The sequence below is a fragment of the Strix uralensis genome, chromosome Z (assembly GCF_047716275.1).
Source record: "Strix uralensis isolate ZFMK-TIS-50842 chromosome Z, bStrUra1, whole genome shotgun sequence".
In the NCBI taxonomy this organism is placed as follows: domain Eukaryota; kingdom Metazoa; phylum Chordata; class Aves; order Strigiformes; family Strigidae; genus Strix; species Strix uralensis.
This window is the reverse complement of record NC_134012.1, coordinates 69,123,404-69,141,794: the sequence shown is the minus strand read 5'-3', so window position 1 is coordinate 69,141,794 and position 18,391 is coordinate 69,123,404. Positions and strand designations below refer to the sequence as shown.

General features: G+C 38.1%; 1 protein-coding gene across 1 annotated transcript in view; it reads right to left on the bottom strand.

Annotated features, from left to right (window-relative positions):
* The window catches only part of MEGF10 (multiple EGF like domains 10), a 108,159-nt gene that overhangs the window by 68,050 nt on the left and 21,718 nt on the right, over window positions 1–18,391 (bottom strand). Inside the window, exons 2-4 of the mRNA XM_074856295.1 lie at window positions 11,742–11,875; window positions 8,877–8,978; window positions 7,354–7,454 (exon numbers count right to left, since the gene is read on the bottom strand). Coding sequence (XP_074712396.1) covers window positions 7,354–7,454; window positions 8,877–8,978; window positions 11,742–11,857 — 319 coding nt within the window. The 5' untranslated portion in view covers window positions 11,858–11,875. The remainder of the gene's footprint in view (window positions 1–7,353; window positions 7,455–8,876; window positions 8,979–11,741; window positions 11,876–18,391) is intronic.

Genomic DNA, 18,391 nt, shown 5'->3' with positions numbered 1-18,391 from the left:
GAAAATCTAGACTTTTTTAACTAGACTTTTCCATTAGTCTTAACTAGACATTAACTTCTTGTGTCTTTGAAGATTCTTGCCTAGTAGGTGCTGCCTTGGGCACTGAAGCCCTCCTTAAGGCAAATGTGTGAAAAATCTTACCAGTAAACCATAAGACAACAGACAGTAGCTGCACACATATATGTCTCTGCATGCACACATGTATGAATAACTGAGTGAATACCAACACACTGAACCCAAATTCCTAAGCACTAAGGCTAAATACAATAAAGTAGCATTCCATCACATACTCTGTGAGACAAATGAAAAAAAATACAAAAATCAAAATGTTGTAAGAAACTGGAGCAAGAAGCAGCTCTTTAAGCATCTCTTTGCACTACCCCTCATGCCATGCTGAGCACATAGGTTCTCCCTACAATCCCTATGTAACAGCACATGCTATGGCTCTGTGCAAATAATCATCAATTATTTCCAATAATAAAACAGAGTTGTCTTAGAACAAACATACAACAGATGAAACTTTGGGTTGTCATGTTTACAATGCAGAGTCATCTTGCAGATTAGAGCTGTATTCTTTTCTTAGCCACAATAGCATAAATCAACAGTAGCTTCTCTTCAGCCACTGAAGCGGTGTTTCAGTTTTCCAGTAGTAGAACATAAACACAACTCTTCAAAACAGGCTATCACTACTAAGTCTCTGTAGAAGTTATCTATGGGTAACAATGCTGGGGGTTTTGACAGCTAAAACACTGCTGACTCTAATGACAATTAAATATGGATAAGGACCACCAAAGGAAGTTGTAGAATATAAACATTGCTGCTTCCAAATAAATTCAGTGAAGATCAATTAAAATTATATATATATGGCATACAAATACACAAATTTCTTTCTCAAAAAAGGGGTATTTGCAATTCTTTGAAGAAGCTAAACTAAAGCCAGAAACATTTTAAAAAATTTTAAAGATATAGAGAAGAATTAAAGGCATCCAGTTATTTCCTTTTTTTTTTTTTAAAAAAAAGTTTCTTAATGCCCCAAAATATATCTGATCAAAGAATGATTTCTTTTTACATTCTGGATATACATTAAAAACCTATTTTGTAATCAAAATAAATTATTCTCTGGTCCCCTTATGGGCTAACTGATTCTGGGCAACTGAACCCTAGTTAACATCCCTAAGAGACATAATCTGTAAAAAAATTACCACACTGAACATGGGGATAAGAGAACCAAAATTTTACATGACCTACAAAAGAGTGTAAGGTAAGGACAACACAAAAAGCACTATAACATGATGAAAGACATCAGGGACAAAGAGTCTTATTTTCTCTCGGTTTTCTGTGGAATTGTTTGACATGGTATAAGAAAACGATGTGCAAGAGCAGGTGAAAAACTCAACATGAAGTCTTTTTGATACTGAGCAGTGTAAAGAAGCACCAAAAATTCACTGGCAGCAGTAAAGTTCATAAGTCATATCTTCTTTTGTAAGGGAAAAAATCAAACATCATATGAAAAGCAATCTGAGCCTACTCTTGCATATTTCTTTTTGCATCTTATTTCCCCTTTTCTTCTATGTCTTGTGGTTTCCTTCAAAACCTTCTTTAAAATCTTGTCTTGTCCAACTTAACAGTTCTATTTCAGTGGATCATATCCTTTCATCTTCTTAAAAAACAAAAGGTAGACTTGCTCTTTCTGATTATAGAGTATCAGCCAGCTTGAAGTATCTATAAAATATCTGCTGCCGTGTGTGCAATTCCCTGTAGCATCCCCTTCTGCACCACAGGAGGAGTTGCCTTGTCTCCTGGACACAAGTCCACCAGGCTGCTTGAGCTCTGTTCCCACCTCAGCTGCAGGCACTGATACTTCTGTAACCAGCTGAATGAACATGCCCTGCTGAGGAAGCTCAGCAAAGTGAATCAATGTGAAAAGGCATGTGTAACCCACCCAGGCCATCAACACCATTATTACAGCAAGCTGAAAGTGATGTGAGGCAAGGGCTTGTCCACCATGCTCACAGACATGCCTGCATACCACAGCTTCAGGAGGGGAGCTCATACCAGGGGGATTAAATCAGTCATATTAGAGGCATAGAATGTGTAACACAATTTTAGGCCAAGTTGCCACTTTCAAACACTAATCAAGTGTCTCATACAGATACCAATGAAGAGAGGGAGATGGTGCTCCAGCTCAAGAGAAGACGGCAATTCAAATGCCTACTTATATGCTGATGGCCTCCAGCATATCCCCTGCAGTGCAAACGCAGATTGCTCCTCCACTGCTATATCTACTGAGTGGAGTAAGTCCTGTGCCTCATATGACCTCCACTTCTGAACTAGAGCATATATGAAGAGTGGAACATTGCAATACTTGAAATTTCTGAATGGCATTTTATGAATCTGCTCTCTGTGACTGAGAAAGTGACATAAAGTTAGTTCATTATAAACCACCTCAGAGGACACTTAGACAGTTGTGCACTGCATTATCTGATGTTAAAAGATGATACAGAAAAATTTAAAAGAAGATACAGAAAAATTTCCAGTAATAACATTTGAAAAAAGATTTTTTCATCTTTAATGAAAGTTTAAGCATGCATTTTAGGATTTGTTGCTTTTTCATTTTGAAAAGCCAGACACAAATCAATTAACATAAACAAAGCTTGAAATATTTTGTCTGTAATTATGAATATAAGTAAATGACCAGGAGAATCAACTATGGTTCCACAATTACACTTTCACCTTTTAAACAAATTAATCACATCATCAAATGAGCAGATACCTGATTTCATGAGATTTCACACCTGATAATCTGTCAAATAAAATTCTTATCAGCTTTACAGAGAATTCATATTAGGAAGACTGAAGTAGTATCTGAACTGGGCCTGCTTTGGGATTGTAAGTAGATCTCCATATTATAACTTTCAGATAAATGACTTCCAACAAAAGAAGTCATACTATGTGCCTGACTGTGCTTTGTGTTTAGAATTTCTGCTAATACCACTCCATCCTGATTCGGATACCTAGACTTTGAAAAGAGCAAACTGAAGAAATACATCCATTTAACAAAAAAAAAAAAGCTTCTTTAGCTCTTAAAAGTTCTCAGAATTTTTTAAATTAAATTTGAATGCACAAACCACTTAAGACTAGAAACGAAAAAAAGCTCTTCAACTTCCTCAAAATTAATTAAAATAAGGTCTCTCAGCACTTATCGTGCAAAATAAATTTTAAATATCTTTTGCACTACATTATAAATGTGTTTTTTCAAATAAATTCTTGACTTCCTATAATAAACTCAATCTGCAAGAGAATATATCTCTATTGGCCAAAAGTTACACAAAAAAATGTGTCTAATATTTAACATCGTTTAAAACCTCCCCAAGAGGTTCCCTGGAAAGCTTCCAATGGCTGCAGATGGAGGCTGACTTCAGATGCCACTTTGTTGCTTACTAATAGTCATGTAAATGCAGTATCATTTCAACAAACTCAGAAACACTGGAAAAACGGTTATCTGAGTTGCTTAACAGCCTTTTTTTAAAAACTTATGATGGCTGTAGTGGGGTAGTCTTTTTCATAAAACTCTTAACAGATACCTACTTCTAGTGTGACTGTCTTCTTTTTATCAGTGGTATTAGTCAAAAGAAGAGGATGCTAAAATTTTGCATCAGGAGTTTGGACAGTTTACACTACAACTGTAGGCTTGTTTGTATGTTTTTTATATATATATAAGATATATACATGCTGAACCAAAGACAAAACACAAAAGGAATTTTCATCAAAAAATGAAAACATAACACAAGTTTCACCTATTGAAAGTCTTCAGGAACAAGTAGGGAGGTTAGAATCACAATTCCACAGAAATCTTGTATCTTAAGATTAATTCAAATTCATCTGTTCAGACTGGACTCCAAAAGATTAAAAAAAACCCCACTTACATTTCAGCTCGTGCTTTCTCTGGCTGTTGGTCATTCTTTTCCTTTGTGATTACAATATTTACAGATTTTAGCGACATGAGGCTGGCACATTCTTGAAATTCTTTATGCAGTGACAAATAATTCTCTTTCCACTATGCGCAGTGAAGTAGCATTACCACTAGTAAGTACTACCTCCAGGGGAACAGTGACTGGTGAGTATTCGCACTGTAGATTCCTAATTATATTTTATCACTGTATGCACTGAAGTGTTGAGTCATACCAAAATCAGCTACCAGTAGAGTTTTCTAAATGAGCCTTCTAAATTAAGACATCAAATAAAGGAACAAACAACAAAACATCAACAGCACCACAAGTATTTTAGCCTTTTAGAAGCATCCTCCACTAAGTAAAAAATAATATATACTGCATGGAAGATAAAACTACTGTAATGGAAACACTGTGCATTGTGGAGCAGCCACAGCATAAAAGAAGATACTCACAACACTTCAAGTGGTTTTGATTCTCTTCTGTCTTCAAATATAAAAAAGGTGGGATGTGTATGTGTGTTTTTCAGTGTGGTCACCATTTTCTGGCAGAAAAATATTTTGGTTTGGCTTTCTACCAGTGATATTTCTGCTATGACAACACAGGAGAAGAGTCCTCCCCATACCACTACCTCTTACCATTTGATGTAAGCTGACAGCATCACACTTGCTTTCCAAGTTAAACTGGATGACTAATATTGTCACAGTGTATGGAGGCATCATCTACTCTAGTACGTACAAGTTCACTACAAAGAATGCTGGTTGAAACAATGGAAAGCATGATGTATTTGCTGCCTTCTGTTAACTACTGAGCTCCTCCTTTGCCCTGAATCCTCAGCTCCAGTTGAAGATCATGAGGACTGAAGGTCTCACAATGCCTTCCAGGGTCAACCATTACAGAATCAAATAAATGCAAAGTTAGCTCCACTGAAGGATCTTTATTTTTACATATTTGAGGTCTGAAGCATTCCAAAATTGCTTCAAAAGTCAGAGCAGATATGTCCTGAATATCAGCATTTGGCATCTTTTTATGTAGTAACAGTAAAAAATTAGTGCATCCAATGTGATCTGAATTTACTAGGTTCTGAGTATTGCTGTGTTAATATAGAATGAATTTACTACATATACTATAGCTATGTAAAAGCTGTAGTCACATAAGAGACTCATCATCACACTTCTCATGATCAAACTGTTACATATTTCAAAAAGTATACTAATAAAAAATTAAATATAATATATGCTTAAAATAACCAAATGTACTTTGAAATTGGTTCTTATAAGTCTAATACATACACAATAAAACCAAAAAAGGTTAATAAAATTGCCAATCTGTTCTCAGATAGGACCATTTTTTTAAAAAGTTGTTTTTTCAAAGTATCATTTTGACCTTGCTTTTTCATGTGTGAAAAACACTTTAAACCAAAGATCTTACTGCTGCATTTTCAAATTCCAGGAAGTGCTGTAAAACAAAAATATGAATGAAGACAGTGTGATGTGTTATGAGATTCACAGGGTATAATTTTCCAAGGATACAAATAAATTCTGTCGGTCACTTTCAGTAGGCATCTCACAAAAAGCAGAAAGGCACAAATTGAGAAACTATTTTGCATTTGTACTGAATAAATAAATTTAATGTACATACTGATACTGATTTTCAGACTCTCGTTTATCGGTAAAGACCAAAGACTTATCCACCACACTGGCATCTCCTAAACTAGGTTGCAAAATCCAGTGGTAATGACAAATCCCTTGTTATCCGTTACTTCACAGAATGTTTTCCTGGTCAAGCTTCTCCATACCTTGATGGCTATGCTTCACCATTGTAATTACAGCCTTAAGGTAGACAATAAAGCAAGGAACGTATCTCCATTTTTCTAACTCTCAGCTGAGAAAAAAACACCAGGTAAAGCAGAGTCCCTTAGAGAGTTCAGCTGAAAACATGCTGTTAGAGAGCCTGCCTTTTGTACATGCCTTGGTCCAGGTCTCGGTCCTAGGAGTATGCCAGCAGGCTCCGTGCACAGCCCAGATGAGTTGTGGTTTGACTCAGGGACATGATGCAGAGCTTCACATGTGAGGAGCCAAAGCAGCCGCTGTTAACAGCCCACATGCCATGGCTTTTCCAGTAAGCTGGGCTTTTCACTTTTTTCTCTTGGCAAGGCTTGCTCATTGGTTGGTTACCTGTTCAGAACCTGGGCGGCAAGCCCAAGGGTAGCCCCTGCAGTCAAGAGGCTCCAGCCCCTTACCAGTCTGCTCTTACAGGGCCCCACACTTCCAGGAGGAATTCAACTATACCACCTCAATCCCTCTGACTTGTTCAGTAAGGTTCTGCAGGTTTTTTAAATCTCATTAGAAGAGCTGAAGCAAAACCAAGGAATGGATATAGCTGTTTTACACTATAATGCATGCCCTTTCTGCCTCCTAAAACTAATAAAAGTATACACACAGGTCAACATCATGATGTTAGAGACAAAAGATCATCCCTGATGAGCCCAGTTTTTCAGGGAGATGAAAAGATTAAGAGATTTGGTTCCCTGACTTCTGAAAAACTTACTGCTGCAGTCCATGCTGTGCATGTGCATTTACAGGGACAAATAATTTTAAATACTATTGAATTAATTTCATTTTTAGCCCTACACATTTGCCCATCTCCAACGATATGCTATCCTTCACAGTTCCTTACCTATCACAAGTTCCCTGCTGTCAGTCCTGCCAACTCGAGCATCTAGCTACCCAACCCACTGTCTGACTTTGAACAACCCTATGTTAAACTACTAACCATACACCTCCAGAGCTCTGGATGAACACCTCCTCTATTTTCATTCTGCCTTTCTACTACGCTCTTGAATTAATACTATTTTAAGAATCAGACCTTCCTAGGTCTGTACAAGGCTGTACAAGAGGGAGAAAGAGAGCTGAGCCAAGGCCACCCTCAGGCTCTGGACACAGTTCTTCCCTCTACAGACTTAGGAAGGTGTGGAGACAGGGCATATGCCACACAAAAAGGCACTGGTGCCACCTTCAATCAGTTGTTACAGATCTCTGTATCTGTAAGAGAGGCTAAGCGTGGGGATTAATTGGGGCCCACGCTAAGGAGAAAAACCTTGTACTTCCCTCCTTGTTTTGAACCTCATTATTTATTTACTGTGTTGGAAAATGCCCTGACACTTGTGCTGTGCATTTTCCATATGATCATCAGTTAGAATCACATCAAGGCTGGTTACTTAGACATCTAAGATCCAATTATCCTGTCATTTGCATATGCATAGCACCAACTGACTTCAATGAAAGCTGCACATGCACCACTGGTGAATAACTGAGACCCCATAACTCAGCTTCCAAAAGCTGCCCATAAAAGCATTCTGATAACTGTATGGAACTTCAAAGCAAAAAGAAGCTAAACTTACGGATACACATTTCCCTGCTTTCATAAAATCCAGGGCAGCACTGGGATTTACGCCTGTACATTGTTTTTTCACCATGTCTGTAGGCAGTACGGTAACTGATCCTAAAGAAAAGAATGAATGGTTGTTACATACAATTCATGGTTCATAAACAAAACAGTATGTATTCTTACAAAAAATACATTTTTTAAAAAAACATTCAGGTATCAGTAAGAGGAGAGAAACAAAGCTCAGAGACCTTGATTTATCTGTTCTGAGTTCAAGAGTCCTAATGGTTCCCCAACAAGCCTTATGTCCATGGGTGGCCAGACAGCAGGAAAAAATGTTAAGGATTTTGGCTACTTAACTAATACGTAAACCAGAGCATCACTGCCTTTGCCATTAGCATCTCCTAACGGAGGCTAAAGACTGACAATACAAATCAGATTGCGGGATCATTACAGCCAGCAGCTTCCAAGGGAAAGACTTCTGGGGATCATCTTCCCAAGAGTCTATCAGTTTTCTAGGGGCAGAGTTGCTGTGAGAAGTTCTGGTTAAGGCAAGAGACGGGAGGGCTCAAAGGAGAGCTTGGACCTCCTGAGCAGCAGGTACTGCTGCATGCCTCTTGCCAGGGCGGCAGCTGCATTTTGCCAACTGCAGCCCTGCAGGGCAGTGGTGAACAGCACACAGAGAAATCCGCACATAAACCCATCAAGAACTGCAGAAAATACAGCTTCCTCCTGACACAAGCAGGAATGATCTACCAGAAGTGGGCTCTCCCACTGCTCTCTCCTCTCTGCTCCTCGTGGTGCCCGTAAATCTCATTCCCCAGCCCTCCTGGCTGCTGACCATACACTCCACCAAGCAGTAAACACATCTCCACAACACCTGAGACAGTCTGAACTCCCAGCAAAGAACAGCTTGTATATAAATGGTGTCACAGGTAAACAAAGTGTAATCTCTCTTTGAACTCAGTATTTGCTTTTTACATACTATCCATAGTGACCTGCCTCCTCCAGCTGCTGTGCCCCAGGGAGTCTTTCCCACTGCTGATGGTTCATATGCATGGGCATATTCCTCTGAGGAAAATGCTTTTTACAGCTGTCACCAGTTTTTAATCATTCACCCCTTGTTTGCTTTCTGCAAGCACAAGGAGTTTCTTTTAACAAATCCTTTTATTTTCCTTTCAAGTAGCATACACTTTCCCCAGAACACAAGATTGCAAGCAGCAAGGGGTCTCTCATGACATTTCTGAACACATACAGCTCACAGGGTCTGAGGAATTTAATTTTGCGCACTGCACGCTTTTCCCAACCTGTTCATTTTCTGTTAGCACTCCGTGGGATGACACACCCCCACCTGCTAATAAAACATATGCGACATTGCTTGGACAAGCATTTTCCAGTTGACACAGACCATAGGAGTTAGACAGACTAGTCACTATCGCTAAAATATCCTACATATCATTCTTGATTTTGACAGACACAAAATCTTTACAGATATCTACAGTATCAGCAGTTTGACAATATTAATTAATCATACATCACCTGTGTCGTGTGCACTTAAACCAGTTTAGGATGTCAGTACAACTGGTGTAGTAAATTTGATCAAAAGGATGAGGATATGACTCTTGCACTGTAACTGAGTAACTGGGGAGAGAGAGAGAAATCACACAGATTATCAAGCAAGAACAGTCTGATTTCAGTAAGTCTTTTACAAAGTGATGGTATAGAAAGGAATAAATAGAACAAAACACTCATGTGCAGCAAAAACTCACAGAAAGTTCAAGTTTAAATAAAACATGAACCAGCTAACTTTATAAATAAACAGATATCAATTGAAAGGTTCTTCTTCTACCAAGCAAAGAAAAAACATACATGTGGAGAGCCATTATGTCTCTACTGTGTAATACATTTGATGACACAGTACTACTAAACATTTAAAGAAAAGTAATGTAAGCCTAAATTTAAAAAAAATACAAACGAACAAAACACCATGTCTCAAATGAGCTGCAAATTGAAGCAGTATGTAGTATGTCTTTTTCTGTGGCAATAAACTTTTACTAACATCACTGGATAGCTGGAAAACTTGTTAAGAGCCAGAAAACAAGGTTTCTGCTGTTACCATACAAAACAGAAAAATCTCACTGGATCTTCTGAGTAATTTCTTTTAAAACTATAGCTGTATCCATAGCAAAACATCTGCTTTGATAGTAGAAAGGTCTGCTAGTGTATTTAGATACTAAGTGGTTGTTAGCACAGAAATACACCTAAGCAGTAATTACTGAAAAATGATATAACAATTATGCCATCAGTCTATTCAGCAATCAGAAATTATAAAATATTAAAGTCCATAGCTAATTTTTAACAACCTTTTTTTTTTTTCAGAAATACTATACCAAGGTCCTATTATTATTTTCTGCCAAATTATAAGCGCAGTGTCCTAGAAATAAATCTATGCTCCGAAGTGCAGAGCCTCCAGAGCTGTCAGCAGAGCCAGAAGAACAGAGCCCTGTTGCGAAAGGGGAAAATATTGAATCATCCTAGAAAACTCTTCAGCAGGCTGTTTGTGCTGGCAGTCAGTCAGTCCTTGCACAAGGGGGTTAGAAAATATGGGAATGCATGGCAAGTTCCTGCAGTAGGACTAATTCCCAGGACCAGACAAAATACTTGTACGTATGTAGTCCATCCAGCTTTCACTCACTTTCACTCACGTCCTCTTTGACTTCTTAGCACCTATTGCAGAGTAACAGCCACAATCTCCTTTTCCTACTGTCATCACCTATACTGAGGGAAAACACATCCAGACCCACTTACTCTAACTGCCCAGAACTTACTCCCTGTTTTTCCTATGTCCCTATTAAGGCAAGCAACCCTAATCCATTCAGCTGTCTGACCTAGTCCAACAAAACACTGGTGGTGTGCCAATGCTTGCCTGAGGCTCTGCGCTCTGTTCAAGGCAGGGGACACTCTACCCCTTCTCGCTGTGATTGCGGTTCCTTTGTAAAGACCATTTTATTACTGGCTGGGGCAGATTTATTTAAAGCATATAGCATGGCCAGTGATGGCAGCATGAAGAACTCGTAACTGGGGTTTTTACTCTTTCATACTTACGCACCTTTGTCACCTGCTCTGAGCAACAGTGTGAATATTTCGGTACGTTTACTTGGAGTTCCTCCCCATTTCTGAGACCCAGCAGAAGAAAGAAAAGAGTTCATGCAACAAAATGGGTATATTTTCTAGATATATTTTTCCTTCTGCAGACTTTGATTAGTTTGCTTTAAAATACATTATGCAATGTAAATAGTTATATTTGAGGTTTTCCCATTTTGCTTTTGCTATGTTGTAGCTTCCCTCAAAACCACTTTTATCTGTAAAAACAGTAAACAAAGCATACACAATAAAGATCAGTGTCCAGTAACATCGTAGACACGTGCCTGAATACTGTAAGCAGTTATTTAGTACGGTAACTACTTCGTACACACATTGCTGTATACAACAATTGTACACAACAGTGTGGGCAGAGACTCCAAATGCTTCACATGAAGCTCAGATAAATTCTGGGGAAGGTCCTTAAGTGATTTTTTTTTTTTTTCATATAGAGACTTTATAAAGAAGTAAATACAAGCTTCACTTTCTTTGTAAAGATTCAGCCATAACAATCACAAATAAATGTATGGTGGCTTAGCAGCATCCCAGTGATTAAACTTAAAACACAGTTTACCTTAAATGCACGAAATACTGATGTCCTCAAGTGAACAGTTAGACTGTCTCAAGGACTAGCTGGACAATCAGAGGCACAATAATAATGACACAATAAGGCTTCGTTTCACTACTGTGACCTTAACACAAGAAAAGTACAGCAAATGCTTGTTGCCCAGCCTCTCCAGTCCATTGTGACACTCTCCTTGCAATTAATGTGAAACTGGGTGAACAGACCAACTAAATTGATTAATTTCTTTCTGTATGTTATAAATTTCTGAACATCATCAAAAAAATTAGCAAATCTTAATTCAGATTCTGTGAATGTGGAATAAGAAAGAATCAGCATAATCAAATTTGGCCACACTCCAATGTGGTTAATTATATTTCGCATATGTAAAAGCTTCTTTTCACTTCAACTGAAAAAAGCTATTTTTATTCACTTCTTGTACCCAGACGGTTGTGTAACATTCCAGGTGACACTGTAGGGTTTTTTGTATCCTAACCCCTACTGCAAATATGGCTGCATTTCAGCCTAGTGTGAAATAGTGTTTTACTTATCCATGAACTTACCTTGCCCATGCAGTAATGTGAATTTTTCTTCCCCGTTCATTACTCAACTAAAAGCTTTAAATCACTTAAAATGTGCCAAGTAAACAGAATTATTACAATCAGAATTCATGTCCTGTATTTTCCAGAGGAAAATATTACCTTTCCCAATGGCTACACACATTGGGATCTTCCAGATTCAAAGACAAAGTTGTCCCCATCCAGTTGTACAGGAATATGACAGGGAAGCCAAAATAGGAATTCAAATGAAGAACCATCTTTCCAAAAAAAGGTGGCTGTAAGAAAAAATATTTAGAATGCATTAACAATATTATACAAATGATAAAGGAGATAAAACTATTGACCCATATATAATCAATATATATGATATAAAGCAACAGGTACTTCAAGAAACACACACTGCTTGCTGAGCAGCAGCAATATCATGCCCAGTTTGGAGTAGCTTCACGTAAGTGGTAGGGTGGTCAGCCAGTGAATAAACCACATTTTAGAGATCCCACTGTCCCATCAAATTGCATGCAGCCAGGCTCAGTCTATTTAGTGATGGTTTCTCCACACTAAATTACAAGAGGTGCAACTTAAAATAAAGGCTGGTATTTGCTCAAGACACAAGAGTAGAACGGTTCAGCTGACAGCACACATTGAGAAATCCTGCACATCGCTTACTCACAGAAGGTGTTTGTGCTATTCCATTCACTGCCAGCAGCACCCCCAACGCCTGCAGCCTACATGGACCTCTTAGAAACCACAGATGCTGCCCCATCTCAAGCAGCATCTTTCTTAAAAAATTCTTCCCCAAAATTACACACTGGCTTCACTATGTGGCCTCCCTAAGGATGCCTGAGTACCTGGACCTGTCAGCAAGAGGGGAGATGCCCAGGGTCTGCGTGGGAAAGGCTGCACCTTAACACCTGGGCACTACCTCAACCTGGGTATCTCCATAAACTGTCCTCCTGCAGGGCCCAGGCAACAGCATCACACGAAGAGATGCAAGTCAGAGGGACAAAAAGCAATATAAAGATATTCTGCAGGACCCAGGGGTGGTGGTGTTTATTTTTTGATGCAAACATATAAATGGAATTGTACAGATGCATGAACACTCCCTATCAGTTCTTCAAGATGCTAAACACTATTGGAAGGTGCAATGTGAGCTCAGGACTTGCAAAAAATGGCACGGTGCTTTTACTAACTAACGGATAATTCTCATGCAAACTAATAAATTAATTGGGGAAAAGATTTAAATGACTTTGCTTTATATTGTTGACACAGTTTCACGTTATCCTGCATTGCTACTGCTCTTTAAAGTTGAATTTCCAATACAGTTTGCAAAAATAACCCCTCGTCTGCCAGTCATACAATTCCCAAATAGAATAAACATTCTGCTCATAAAAAAGTTATTGTAATAACATAAAAATCTAAAGGATTATCCTAACACTTTGACTAGGTCTATCTTTGTTTTCAAGCAATTATTTTTAATTTGCATACTGAAACACTTCTGATCCAACCTGTCATTAACCCACAAATGCCAGAATGAATGCTAGTAATAGGCAATCTGTAATGATTTAAGCTGCTATATTTCCCTTTCAGTGACCTTATATCCATATTTTCACACAATTTAACACTATGTGGCTACAGAGATCACAAAAAAAAATTACATTGAGTCTAATCTGTAGTATAATAATTTCTAATGAATGTTTTGAAATAATACAAATACTTTTAACAAAGTGAATTAATCAGAAATATAAATTTCTTACTTTAAGTATTATGGGACAGAATAAAGAAAACCACAGCAATAACTTTATTTTAAAAGAAAAAAGTCCACCAGGCCATGAAAAAAGATTAAATAGTCTTAGTTTACAATACCTTCTTCAGAAGTCAACATAAAAAAGCTCACAAAAAGAAACTACTGTATTTAAGATATCTGAGGATACAGAGATGATCCCATTTTGCTAAATCCCTCTTGAAAAATCAGGGCTGCTGAAAGACATTTCATGGTCTGTAACTGTTTCTCTGCATGCGCGCTGCATAGCACAGTAGTCAATGTGCCATTGTTTAAAAAGCAGTAAAAGCATCTGTATTTTCAGCTAATAATTTCAACAAAGTGGTGACTTCTCTCATTGAAAATAGTCATTTTGATTATGCAGACTGTAAACTGTATTTCCTTTTTTTTTTTTTTACTCTCAACTTCAGTAACTTTCCTTTTGGACACCTTTAACAAAATTTAAAATAAAAAAAGAATCATTTGCATGAACCCCCTAGTGTAAAACTTGATTGCACTCCAGATCTTTTGCTTAATTATTAAGTAAAATCAAAACAGAAAATCAGTACAACTGATTAGCATTGCTAAAGTGTTTATATTAGCAATAAAAAACGTAGATGATTCATTTAACTCTTGCTGTGTACAGTTTGCACTAAGATACACTGTTCAGAGACTTACTTTTCTCATTATATATTGCTTAAATTATCTCACCCAATAATACATCGGTATCTTTTCTATCTACATATACATAGCACCTGTGATTTAGGTACTGAAAATACCCATGTTGGCCAACACCTTCTCTATGCAAATTAGTGGTTACTAGATGTATGAGAGTAAATAACTCATGCTAAAACAGAAAGATCCTCTGACCTCCAACAGCATATTGTGTAATTTATGTTCCTGAGCTGCAAACAGGAATTTTGCTACCAGGTGTTGAGGTTTCTACTGTGAGTAGCACCATTGACCTCCATGAAAAAGAACTTCAAAGAGGCAAATGGTTGTTCCCAAAATGCTCTCCAATACCCAGCAACATGTTTGCATATATACAGGGCGGGGGGGGGGGGCGGCACAGGGAGAGGCATTTTTCAAACTTTATATGGGAGTTAGCAAAATAATTTTTCCAACCATTTTGATTGTTACCCAGATGTACAATTCTTTCAGTGCAGGTGAAGTCTCTGACTTCACAACCCGACTGACCACACAACATATTTAACCTAGCCCATGGCGTTTTACTGCCATGTCTTTCCTCCACTAAAGTACATGACAGAAAACGTATGTCTCAACAGAATGCTAAAATCTTCTTGCCCCTTAGCAATTCTTATACTATTCGAAGCAAAAACTTCTGCTGGCAAAGCTGCACCTTTAATCTCATTTGGGCAGGATCTTTAAGGCAGGTCCTGTGCAATATAGGGTCTGTTTAGCTCACACACTTCTGTGTTTCCCTAGAGTTTAGTGCAGGCCCATGGTTTAAAAATGTTAATAAGAAAGCAATGCAGCTGCATGAAGCAACTGTGGACTACTCCCCTAAATTTCTGTAATCCAATTAAGGAAATTTAGTTCATTATACATATGTTATATCAAAGGAAGATATTAATAGTCATCAGTAATAATCATACTAAAAAATTAATCTGATCATCCCAAGGCATATTATAATTACTAACAGGCTCATTTTAAAATGGTGTAACAGGTGTACAGGTATCCCAAAAATATACTCCCATCAATTACAGGTACTCCTAAAATACATTTTAATGTGAGCAACTACATGAACTACATTAGTCTTGCTAGTAAGCAGATGAAAAAGCCTGTATATGCACGATATAAACACAGACAGTTAACCATTACTACCCATCATCTGAGATTTGTAGGCACTTTAACACCACCAACTGTGTTGACAGTTTTGCACATATTTTGCTTTAGTTTGGGTTTTTTTCCTGTAGAGTTCAGGATCAAAACCAGCGAAAGAATAGATAACTAAAAAAGGCAAACAAATGCTTCTCCTATATGTAATGAAAATTGAGACATCTCTCCACCCACCCAGAGCAGAGCCACAAGCAGAAGGCAGGGCACACAGCTCTCCCTCAGATTTGTCATAACAAAAGGTAAATAAATATGAGTGGAACTGGGGGAGCAGGGGAAGGTAAAACATTGCAAAACATAAAAGAAGTGAACGTAACTCAAGGCTGAAAACAAGGTTTTTTTGGTCAGCAAAATCAAGTGCTGACAGTGAATTAAGCAGCATTAGAACTGCATGAGCTACAGAGAATAGTACGATACAGTTGCTAACATGACATAATGGACCCAAGACCAGAGGAAATGCTGATGTAGCTTTTTACCACTGCAACATAAAAAATGCAACAGAAACATGCCATTTAGTTAGAAGACAAACTTCAGAATAGTAAGACCTTTTCATACTCTGTATCTTTTAAGGTTTTACAACACTCATTTCTGCCTTTCTGCAGTGTACAGCACAGGTTATGTTGAACTGTTCTCTGTGTTGTAATCCCATGGGCTGTTCTTAATTACACTTACATTGCATTAACCTGCACATAGAGCAAATGCTATTTTAAAAAAATCTTCATTCTGTCCATCGTAGTTAAACTTTCAGACTACATTGTAAACTACACAATCATTACTGCAGAGTCCCTTGCTGGTGCCTCTACCTTCACACTCTCCAGACATGACAAAGCCAGCACCCCACAACAGATTTACTGACTGCTACCCACAACTGGAAATCATGTCTCCTGATGAGATAAAGGCTTTTTCTAAAGATTTTGTGGTGCAGATTTGTTTGGTCTTTCATTTCCCATGTAGTGTTTTTCATAGAATTATACTCTCCTCACTCTGAGGTTCAACTCCTTTACCAGGACTATATTCATTTGTAAAATCATCTCTTACACTACCGATGTCAAATGAAGCAAAATTTGAACCTGACCTAGTCTTGTCAATGATGATTAGTCCCATGTTAACTTCTGTGAAAAAAACTGATTGCTTTTATTGATTAGATAATTATTGAGTGAAGCGCAGAAGGCGTTTTGTAAATCAGTTTGATGCTGTGTTACATGAAACCTCACTCATAAACCAAATATGAATTAATGTGAATAGGAGTATTATCACACAGACCCTAGACTCTCTGAAGAAATACAATCACAGCAAATGTAAATTAAGTGACAGGTCTTTCCTCCAGTCCTCAGAATATGTCACTCTGAAGGCATCATCCCCAGTTAGGGGAGCTCAGAAGAGACCAATATGCAACCCACCTGGAAAGGCTGAAACTCTGCTTGACAGAAAATGTTTGGGATCTGGACAGCTAATATGACAGTTTGCTAAATGATTAAACCAATAGTGCCCTAAATTGAATCACCCTGTCATGCTCCCCACAGTCAGAGATTTACAAGGGCCCTTCCTGATGCAGCTTCATCAATTCTGACTGTTTTAGCCCATGTTTCTTCACTTTTAAACCTCACTGCTCATCCAAATGTGTGCTAACGGACAGATATTGCCTTAGCCATGTACTCACTGACAACCTGACCTGGCTGGATAAATTTGCTAAATATATGACTAGCCATAAACTGTACTATTCCAATCACTGAGCACTCCCTAAAAACAGTATTAATTTCCTTATTTCATACCCTAGCATACAAAAGTAACAGCCCCTTCAGTTTTCTTCTTCCAACATTTATTCTTCTGCAAGCTTTTTCACTCCCAAGGTCCCTCTGGGCATGGCAGCCATTTACGCCAATCAAGACAAGTTTAGGCCTACAAGCCACATCCCAGACTTCCCTACTCAAACACTAGCAGGTCTTGCATGAAAAAGAGATTATCCCTAAGTCACTGAAAAACAGTTATACCACAGACATAGTCTCAAATTCGAGTTAGTATCTAAGATTCAAAGTGAAACAAACTGCACATATGAAGAGTCCAAAGGCACTTAAGATGAACTAAGTGCATGAAATGGAAAAACAATTGATTTGGACTGGTACCAGAAAAATAACCAAATCAGAGGTTTCTTTATGGGGACAGACATACTGCTACTTTTTCAAGTGCCATGTTATTAAGAAAAAAAAATCATTCATGATTTGCCATTTTTCTTCAGTTAATACATTAAATAATTTTTATTTTTCTCTCTTTAATTATCAGAGGTTTCTAGGAAAATGAGGTTTATGTAATCACAATGTTTGTGTATGTGTTCTGGTCTCATGCCCAATAATTTCCAAATCCATTGGCCATTTAAACTGGAGTTAACAGAGTGAAGAAGTCTTGAACTGTCAAGTTCCAGAGAATCCACCGATAACCCACGAATCTGGAGGAGACGAGGCTTTATTTGCCCATAAATCATGGAAATACCTGTTTTGAAAGCTATGGCATCATGATCATTAACTAATTTTATCATCTCACAGGCTGCATATCTGTACCATTCCTTCTAAATATAAGTGCAATAATACATGATCTGATCTTAAATAACAGAGAGCACCTGTTAAACTGCATTTTGGGGAGGCATCTTCTACTTAAACACAATAACTTTCAGGTGGAAACCTGGAGAGATTGTGAGCTGTCACACTGCACGTTGTTTTACAAGTGTCAAACACAATTGTAAGGACAGCCCCATTTCCAGAATGAAATAAGGTAACTGCGAACACTGGAGGAAACAGAAATCTTTAACTGTCAGCAAACATCTAGCCTTATACCAGCAATACCACCCAGTGCTGCAGCACAGTCCCAGACGTCTGGCCCCTCCACAGCATGGCATGCCCCAGCATCACGCTGCAGTACAGATCGAAAAGCACAGTGCTATTCTATCACCAGCACAAACTGGGTCTTCGAGGACCCCATATTTCCCTGCAAGTCACTCAGCAGTATCTTTTACAAGATTTGTTCTTACTGTAAAAGACCAGATGTGAGTTTCCTTGGGATCTTCTGGACTCTTGAAAAGCAAGACACTTTTTGGCCCATCAACTTCACTTACTGACATACAACACTCTCACCATACAGTGAGTTTCCATACTCGCTAAGCTGGCAGGTATGATTTATCCAT